General features: G+C 33.8%; 1 protein-coding gene across 1 annotated transcript; it reads left to right on the top strand.

Annotated features, from left to right (window-relative positions):
- The first annotated feature begins 2765 nt into the window (after positions 1 to 2765).
- LOC115961977 (glutamate-rich protein 6B-like) lies at positions 2766 to 7688 on the top strand. The gene is made up of 2 exons (XM_031080859.1): positions 2766 to 2794; positions 7397 to 7688. Exons 1-2 carry the CDS (start codon positions 2766 to 2768, stop codon positions 7686 to 7688), a joined length of 321 nt encoding a protein of 106 aa, XP_030936719.1.
- The last annotated feature ends 2672 nt before the right edge of the window (positions 7689 to 10360 follow it).

Below are 10360 nucleotides of genomic sequence, written 5' to 3' on the forward strand. Positions count from 1 at the left end.
GGAATAGCTATTCATTTCTAAATGGGCTGTAATAACTATTCCTTAGTAAATGTATTAATTTTGTAAAATTAATATAATTCCAAATAAACAAACTTTCTATATGCATATAACAAATATGAAAATTAAAAAATCATAAAACAAATAACTAATCTCTCTTTCAAATTTAAATAATATTATTTTTTAGGAAATATAATTATATGAGTAAGATATTTCCTAAAATATATCTTAAGATTGATTTAAAATACTTTCATTCCATTGTCTTCAGATTCTATTATTGTGTTGTTACCAAACAAATGAATGGTAATAATTATAACATTACAGTACATTGTATTCCTTGTAATACCTATTCTTATTCCTATGTAATTACCGTTACAGTCTACCAAACGTGTCCTTAATCAATACTCAAAACTCAAAAGCATTTGCTTGATATTTCCCTGTTAAATGAAATGATCTGATCAATCGTGAATTTAATAATTGTACCCATTATTATCTAAACAAAAGCAGCCACTTTTTCCCAATAACTTGTCCCCCAGATGCTCTAAGCCATTTGACAAACGGCAAGACAGCTAAGGAGAACTTTGGATATAGCCAATTTCAGTTTTATTTCTTCTCCAGCTTATATGGCTTATCGCCCATTGTCTTTAACGACTCATCATACATAGAAAGAAAGAAAGACAGGATAAAAAGTTTATAGTAGTTTAGGTCGGCCAAAAGTTTCGTCAAACAATCACGAACAATCTCGTCACAAAAGAAACTCAAACTCAACTATGCCTTAATCTCATTTGGTTGGATCTGCTACATGAACTTCTTTGTTTCCATTTAGCTCTTTTAAAGGTTATATACTCATGGTGTTCATAACAAAAGCTAAAGTCTAATTACAATTTTTCTTGAATTATTTCCCTATGGCAGTGGAGGTAGAAGAGTGATGGAGGAGAAAGAGAGAAGAGTGAGAAACGTATACCTATTTTTGGGTTTAGAATAAAGTATAGAATATTATAAAGGGATAATAAATGAGTTCTTAATCAAAATATTAGCATTAATGGCTGTCTTATTTTTACCGTTGGATTTACTTAAATCCAATGGTTTAAAAAATGTCTCTTTAGAGTTACACCAGGTGTCAAGTTACGGTGTAACTTATAAACTTACATCTTTTTTACACTGTAGATTTCTAAGAGATCTAACAATTAAAAAACACCATTAAATGCTATTGTTTTCCACCTTATTATCTAATCTATATATATATATATATATATATATATAAAACCGAAGCCTTTGCTGGCACCACAATTTTCCACGTCAGCACAATATTTAAACACGTCAGCACAATATTTAAAAAATATCTATATATATATATAAAACCGAAGCCTTTGCTGGCACCACAATTTTCCACGTCAGCACAATATTTAAACACGTTAGCACAATATTTAAAAAATAAATAAATAAATAAAAATTATAACTTCTCAAAACCCTAGCAACCTTACCCCTCTCTCAAGTTAAGAAATATAAAGTCACGATTTTTGCAAACTCTCTCTCTCCAGACGTAGGAAGCCCTAAAGCATTCAAAATCTACAAAACCCTAGCAACCTTACCGCTCTCTCAAGTTAAGAAATATAAAGTCACGGTTTCTGCAAACTCTCTCTCTCCAGACGTAGGAAGCCCTAAAGCATTCAAGATCTACAATGCACGGTATAGATTTTAGCTTATAAAGTTCACCTTTTGTAAGGTTAGTTTTGTTTATATATTAATTAATACATAGTACTTTGTTCACCATTGAATACTCATCTATATATATATATATATATATATATATAAAACCGAAACCTTTGCTGGCACCACAATTTTCCACCAAAATTCTAACTGCGCTATCATAAAATATTATTATTAGTATGAATTTTATGGAGTTGCGGTGTTCAAAAATTAAACCAAAATTCTTTTAAATTATCTATAATATTTTGTCCTCTGAAAATTTTATCTCTTTGATTTTATTATATTGTGTTTCTTAAGTTATAGAGAGATTTTCTTTGGTTTCTGCAAACTCCCTCTCTCTCCAGATGTAGGAAGCCCTAAACGCACGGTATAGCATTCAAGATCTACAACTCACGGTATAGATTTTAGCTTATAAAGTTCAGCTTTTGTAAGGTTAGTTTGTTTATATATTTAGTCCTTATGTTTAGGTTTAGGTTTAGGTTTAGGTTTTAAGAGATTTATATATTACTACTATGTGACTAAATTTCCCGTGACATCAGTTTTATGTTTTTAACCAAATACATCAGGAAAGCAAGAGAAGGCGCATAAATATTTAGTCCTTACGTTTAGGTTTAGGTTTAGGTTTTAAGAGATTTATATACTACTACTATGTGGCTAAATTTCCTGTGACATCAGTTTTATGTTTTTTTTTTTTTTTTTTTTTAAATTTATTTTATGTAAGGTTAGTTTGTTTACATCAGTTCTTTATCTCAAAGATAAGACTTTTATTTCTACCGCAAGAACTATTTAGGTATGTATCCCTTGCAAGCACACGTGAACTTAAATTGTCTTTTAATATATGCATGCTTTATTATTTTCTAATAGTTTTCCCGTGCATCGCACGGGTTAGCGACTAGTTTTTAATATTAGCATTCTCTCCCTCCTTATTTATTGCTTTCCACCAAATAATATTTTCTTCAACACAATCTAACAAAAAAAAATTGAAAAATAATCCCATAATAATTGATTTCACAAAACTACCCATAACAAGAGTCATCATTCCCACCTATGATGGAAACATGGCAAAAGTTGTGGAAGATCATCGCAGGTTTGTATACCCACCATGATGAGGTGGGCTTTAATTTTATTCGATGGCAACACAGTTGAACTATTGCATTTCTGAAAGATCTTGAAGATCTTTCTGATTTGCAGGTATCTTGGGTTTAAAAAAAACCATCCCGCTAGATCGGAAGAGTCTTGTACCGTTACTGGATATGCATTACAATAGAACACTTTCATGGAATGAGCTTGTAGCTGCCGTTGCATTGGTTCATGAGAAAAGAATGGGACAACCAACTCATCGTAGGGTTATTGCAGATAAGCCAAAGGAGGAAGATTATTTCTATGCAAACCCATAGGAGTGCCTTTGTGAGGGAACAAATTGTGACTTGCTAGGGCATGGGAACTCAAGTAAAACAAAGTGACTACAAGCAAACAACTCTACATCATCGTTGAAAACATTCCACTGAATTTTTCTGTGGTAATTTGGTGGACAGGATTTATGTCTTCTTTCGGAAGAGTAGGCATAATGACTATGAATATACACACTTGAAATAGAGTTTTGCACAAAAAGGCAGAAAAGAACACTTCAATGCCCCATTTGGGTGTCAAAAGATTTGGTCTCTATTGTTATTAATTTTTTTGTTTATATATTTATTGGTTCTTCTTCTAGTTGATGTTTTTAGTGGTTTTGATATAACTCCACATAGAAACATATCAAATGTTGTAGATTATTGATAGAAAAGTTGCCTACTACGAATTATTCAGAGATACTAAATGTTGGACACAGTTGGGATTATTTTTCAATTTTTTTTGTTAGATTGTGTTGAAGAAAATATTATATGGTGGAAAGCAATAAATAAGGAGAGAGAGAAAGAGAGAGAGAATGCTAGTATTAATTTGGTAGTAAAGTGGAAAACAATAGCATTTAATGATGTTTTTTTAACCATTAGATCTCTTAGAAATCTATGGTGTAAAAAAAGTGTAAATTTATAAAAGTTACACCAGATGTAACTTGGTGTTAAGGTTAGACTACAATTGTACATTAAAAAGCACATATTTAGACTTTAAAGTCAATAAAGAATATTTGCTAGATAAATCAACATTGCATGTGTCTGCAAAGATCAAACGAATAATGGACCATTTATTCTGGATTAATTAGAGTTAGTGAATTGAAGTCAGAACATGCACAAAACTAGTTGGAAGAAAATTCCAACATTAAAATGATTTATTTTAGGCGTAAATACACTTTTAGTCCCTACATTTTGGCTTTTTTCCATTTTGGTCCCTACATTTTCATTTTACTACTTTTAGTCCCTAAACCAATTAATGCGTGACATTTAAGTCCTTACCATCACCCAACTAACAGAAAAAACTGACGTGGCTAACGGCACATTAAAATAATAATTAAAAAAATCTATTTTGGCATTAAAAAATGCCACATCGGCATCTAAATTGATTTTAATTAAATAAAAAAATTAAAAACAAAATTAAAAACAAAAAATTACATGAATTGAGATCTAAAAACATAAGAACTTGTTCTTCAATGTTCTTCTTAAATCAAGAAATAAACCCAGCAACGACATCAAACCCAGAATCAAAAAGCAAATCCAGGATAAAAGAACATGAACATCAACCCAACAACGACATCAAACCCAGAATCAAAGAGCAAACCCAGCAACAACATTTTCCATATTCGCTAATTGGTCATTTTTTATTTAAATTAAATGAATCTCTCTCTCATCAAACCCATCAACAACACCAAACCCAGCAACAACATCAGCGAATATGACCAAATACATTTTGGTCATTGCTCATCCACTAGATTCAACTTACTAAAGCTCTCTCTCATCTAAAATGAAGCTCTCTTTCATCTAAAGCTCTCTCTCTCTCTCTCTCTCTCTCTCTCTCTCTCTCTCTCTCTCTCTCTCTCTCTCAGATCAAAATCTCTATCTCTATCTCTCTTTCGGCTTTCTCTTTGGATCTAGGTTTAGAGAAAGAGATGGTGGGTGCTAGGTTCGACTAGGTTTGCTAGGATATGGGCTTTCTCTTCGACTTTGATCGATGATTGTTGGTGGGTTTGACTGGGTTTGATTGGATCTGGGTTTAGAGAAAGAGATGGTGGGTGCTGGGTTCGACTGGGTTTACTGGGATCTGGGCTTTCTCTTCGGCTTTAATCGATGATCCTTGGTGGGTTTGACTGGGTTTGATCGGATCTGGGTTTAGAGAAAGAGATGTTGGTGGGTGCTGGGTTCAACTGGGTTCGTTGGTTGGGATTTCAGGGTTTGTTGTTGTTGTTGGTCTAATCGGTGATCGTTTCTAGACATTTAGGGTTTGGGGTTTGCTAGAGATTTGGTTTTGGCATTTGCTGGGAATTTCGCATTTTGAAATTTCTTTTTGTTTTTTAAGTTATTAATTTGTTGTGGTATTCGAAATTTCTTTGATTATGGTTTGGTTTGGGAGGGGATGAGTTGGGTGCTTTGCTGGGTTTCTATTCTTTGGATGGTTTGGTTTGGGTGTGGTTTCGTGTGGGTTTTCCTGTGTTTGCTCTTGTTCATGCTCTTTGATTTGGTGATGTTTCTTTTTTTCTTTTTTTTCTTTTTTTTTTTTTTCCTGTAGGTTTGATGTTCATGTTCCTTGATGTTCATGTTCTTTTATTCTAGGTTTGCTCTTTGATTCTAGGTTTGATGTAGTTGCTGGGTTTATTTCTTGATTTAAGAAGAACATTGAAGAACAAGTTCTTATGTTCTTAGATCTCAATTCATGTAATTTTTTGTTTTTAATTTTTTTTATTTAATTAAAATTAATTTAGATGCTGATGTGGCATTTTTTAATTATTATTTTAATGTGCCATCAGCCACGTCAGCTTTTTCTGTTAGTTGGGTGACGGTAAGGACTTAAATGTCACGCGTTAATTGGTTTAGAGACTAAAAGTGGTAAAATGAAAATGTAGGGACCAAAATGGAAAAAAGCCAAAATGTAGGGACTAAAAGTGCATTTATGCCTTTATTTTAATGTTTCATGATTGGAAAAAAAAGGGGAAAAAGATTTCTTACTATGTTTTCTCTTTATCTTTGATTTTTGTTTCAGTGAAAAAGTTTTCACTGTTCTCTATCCTTCACACACACAAATGGAGAGAGAATTTTGTATATACCCAAATGAAAGTTAGGCATTATGTTAGAATTATGATTAAATGATTAAATTTATTATTTTTAATTGCTTAAACTTTTTGGAGAATTGGCAATTTAACACTCTAATATGGTAATTTTACTCTCTAAGATGATAATGACAAAAATAGAAGAATTATTGTGTGCACAGGTTCTCTCTTACACTTGTTTGATCATTGTATTTTGAACTGAGTGTGCTTCTCTCTTAGTACACTACCCGTTATACCAGGGGTTTTTTTTTTTTCCTAATAAAATTTTTCTTTACTTAAAAAAAAAAAAAAGGTTTTTAGCTAGGTGGAGACTGAAACCGAGAATCCTTATTCAAGAATAAAAGGTTGAGAAGAATGGTATGTTAAATAATGTGATGCAACACAACTTTGGTTAATGCATGTGGTTAGCAGATTTCTTTTAACGGCATCGACTGAATAAAATATATTAATTATTTTCTACAAAATGCTTATATTTTTATGGTTTAATTTGTTTTTGCAAACGATTTGAGATCAGGGGAAAAAAAATTGACATTTAGTGCTTACAAATGCCATTGAGGGCAAATCAATGTGGTGCTAGTAGTGGCTGGTGGTGATACAACACGCGCAATAACTTGGCCTCACATCAATGGAGATATTATTCGTCGAGACGATATTGAGTGGCCTTAGGACTTTAACATATTCAACCTTGTTTTAATTGCATTGTGGTGGTAATCATAGGGTTTTAGAAATTGTCTATCATTCATAGGATTTCTCTTTTTGTATTCTTATTATAGAAGAAATTATTTAGAATTTGTGACAGTTAACTTTTGGTCTCATGTTCTATGATATATGTAACATATTATAATTGATTATATTATCTTCTCTATATATTTAAGTTCTAAAGCATAGTATTTCATCATTTGGTGTTCTTCCTATGTAAAAACTCTTCGCCTTCCTTGATTGTGGTCACAACAATAATTAATTAATTACCAATAGTTGTTATTAGGGGCTAGCAAAAGCACATTTACACAAAAAATAATATAAAAAAAACCACAGAAAACAACAATATTTAATGTAATTTGGCCAATTCCAAGCCTATGTCCACAAGCAATGCTTAACAAAATTCACTATCAACAGTGTGGATTACAACTACACTTAATCTAACCTCAAACCAAACTCACGTACACTCACAAACAACACTCACATACCTTACAAAAACAAACATAAACAAAATCTCTCACCAAAAAAAAAAAAAAAAACTATGTCATAAACCTTACACACACACAAATAGATAAGCACTCAAATTACTTTTTGAAGAAATCTACTTTATGTTCTTCTAAAAGAGTCTTTTTTTCTCTCAATGTTGAAGGACCCTTAGCTAAAAGTCACCCAATCTTAAGGATGGAGACAATCTTGAAGACGAAGTCTATCTTGGATACGAAGACTTCCTTGAAGACGAAGACTATCTTAAGGATGAAGACAATCTTGAAGATGAAGTCTATCTTGGATATGAAGACTTCAAGACAATCTTGGATACGAAGACTTCCTTGAAGACGAAGACTATCTTAAGGATGGAGACAATCTTGAAGATGAAGTCTATCTTGGATACGAAGACTTCCTTGAAGATGAAGACTATCTTGAAGATGAAGACAATCTTGAAAACGATCTTGAAGACGAAGACAATCTTGAAGACGAAGTCTATCTTGGATACGAAGACTTCCTTGAAGACGAAGACTATCTTAAGGATGGAGACAATCTTGAAGATGAAGACTGCTTTAATGGAGCAACTGTTGATGCAACAATCTAAGGATGAACTTTGGCTTCTTTGCAATGGATGTGCTTTGGCTTCTTGCTATAATACTTTTTAAAGGTATAAAATGACGAGTACCGGACTTTAGAGATGAGAGGTGACACCACTCAAAGTTTAATTATGCGAGAAGATGACACCAACACTTCGATGATTGGAGGTGATCCAACTCAGCAAAGACTTTAGAGATGCAAAGAGATGCCACCAAGTTTTTGAAGATGCAAGGAGATACGTACCACCAAGACTTTAAACGTGAAAGGTAGAACTACTTAGACTTTAAAGAGGAGAGAGAAATCACATTTTAGAGATGCCAAGCAACATTCTCACAATGATGTTTGCTTTCATGGTGACTTTTCATGGCTCGAGAAATATATATATTTTTTGGACATGTGACTGAACTTAGCATAGTATGCCAAGCTGCCTACGTACCCCTTGAGGGGGATCAAGTCATTACGTATTTCAAGGATTTTTTTTTTTTTTTTTTTTTTGGTTTTTTGTTTTCTAACTTTTGCCTAGGCCGCCTTTTTAAAGGTTTTCAACCTAACGAGCTTTTAATACCCTAACTTTTGCCTAGGTTTCCTTTTAAAAGGTTTTCAACCTAGCGGGTTCTTTTTTTTCTTTTTCTTTTTTTTTAATTTATGAACACTTTCAAAAGTAATGGGAGAACATCATGTACTCTTTAAGTGTTGAAGTAGGCAGTTTTAGGCTCTTACCAAGGAGCATTTCAAACTTCAAGCATAGTAATGCTTCAAGAACTTGCCATTGATAAGGCCAATTCTCAAAACGTCTTCAGTTGTATCAATGTTGATTTCCTTTAATTCATCAACTATAGCTCATATGCCTTCTTCAAATATGGGTGGAGCATCCTTAACATCATCTTCGACTTCTTGGTTTGTGGTCACCATTGTACACCTTTTTACAGTTAAGGCTTCTCCAGTATTCACTTCCCAAATGGTTCTACGTTTCATACAAGATGGAATGGAGCTTCGAATCTCATTTGAATCTTGATCAACAATAAGTATGTCGTTAGCACCTCTAGGGAGGAAATTTGTCCTTTCATTCTGCTTTCGCTTTGCCTTTAAATCTTTTAAGAGTTGAGAAGGGATTGAATGACTGAGCCTTATGAGAACTTAACCTCGAGTGCCAACTTGAGAAGGAGTTGAGTGACCGAGTCTTGTGAAAATAAAGCCTTGAGTGCCAATAACAGAGTTATCTTCTTCTGGCCCCAACCTATCAAAGACTGAGATATGTAAAGTGGGTCACCCAATGCAATCAAAAATAGATGATTTCTTTGATAGGTTCGAAAATTGTTCTTCTTCCTCATAATTTGCCAAAATTACTGAAACACTAGCTTTTCAGATGGGAATATGAACAGGAGTTGGTGGGGTGTATCCAATTCCAGCCTTAGAACTTATTACACTGAAACCTTTAGCCTTTGACGCCTTATGTTCTTCTTTTCCAGAGGCTTCAGGGATGAGCTTACCCAAACCACTCGGCTTTTCATAGTCATAACCAGCTTTAGCCATGAGTCTATATGCATTAGGGTCAAAACCCTCTTTGGCTCATTTGGTGGGCAAAGTCCCATGTTCAACAATCGGTCCTTGGGATGGTCTTGTGAACCCTTTCAATAGTTGGCTTGAGATTCTTGATTTTGTGATTTTAGCAACTGGAAGAGTTAATCCCTGCAGATCTTCCAATACTGACTCTCCATCTCCTGAAAAGGGTGATTGGCCCTCTTTTCTTTTGGTGACTAGGACATAGTGTAACACAGGAGCTAGCTTAGTTGCTTTAGAAGCTTAATGCTTCTTCTCTTTTGTGGAAGTCTTTGTTTGCTTGGTTTCCTTCTCCTCAATTGGCTTGGCTTCCTTCTCCTCAATTGGAGAGTCAATCCTTGAATTTTTGGAGTGAAGGTTTACTTCTTTGCTAGATGGTGAAACAATGACTTGTTCTTCTTCTTGCGTATCATCTTCCAAGTAAAATTTTGCATCAACAAAATGTGATTCAGCTACAGTAAAGGGCTTGTGATCAGCTACTATCTTCTTAACTTGTCCATCTTGGAAATATTTAAAGCATTGGTGATACGTAGATGGCACAACATCATACTCATGCAACCATGGTCTTCCAATAAGCACTTTGTAAGTGGTCTTGGCATCAATGACATGAAAGAGTGCACTTGATTCCATTTCACCAATGAGCATATGAAGTCTAATCTTCCCAATAGCTCTTTGTCCACCTTGATTAAAGCCTTGAATCATCAATTTACTGGGAAGTAGTTCATCCAAGGAGATTCCAAGTTCTTTCAATATTTTGAGTGGGAGGATATTGACTGCAGATCCATCAATAAGGATATGATTGACTTCTTGTTCTCGAATGTAGCCAGTCACAAATAAGGGACGATTATAAATCTTGGATCCCAACAAATGGTCATCATTAGTGAAAATGATTGAAGACCAATATGCTCTATACACAATAGCTCGCTCTGTTTCTTCCTCATTATCTAAAGAGTCTTGTTCACCACTTACTTGATAACATGTAAGAGATGAAAAAATATAATTCTCGGGAACTGGCATTGGGGGGAAATGTACTTTCACCTCAATAGGCTCAAATGAACCAAATTGTATGGTGAGAATAGTAGAAATAGTTGTTAAGGCCACCATGGCTAAATTGGTAGT

This window comes from Quercus lobata, chromosome 9, assembly GCF_001633185.2.
Source record: "Quercus lobata isolate SW786 chromosome 9, ValleyOak3.0 Primary Assembly, whole genome shotgun sequence".
In the NCBI taxonomy this organism is placed as follows: Eukaryota; Viridiplantae; Streptophyta; class Magnoliopsida; order Fagales; family Fagaceae; genus Quercus; species Quercus lobata.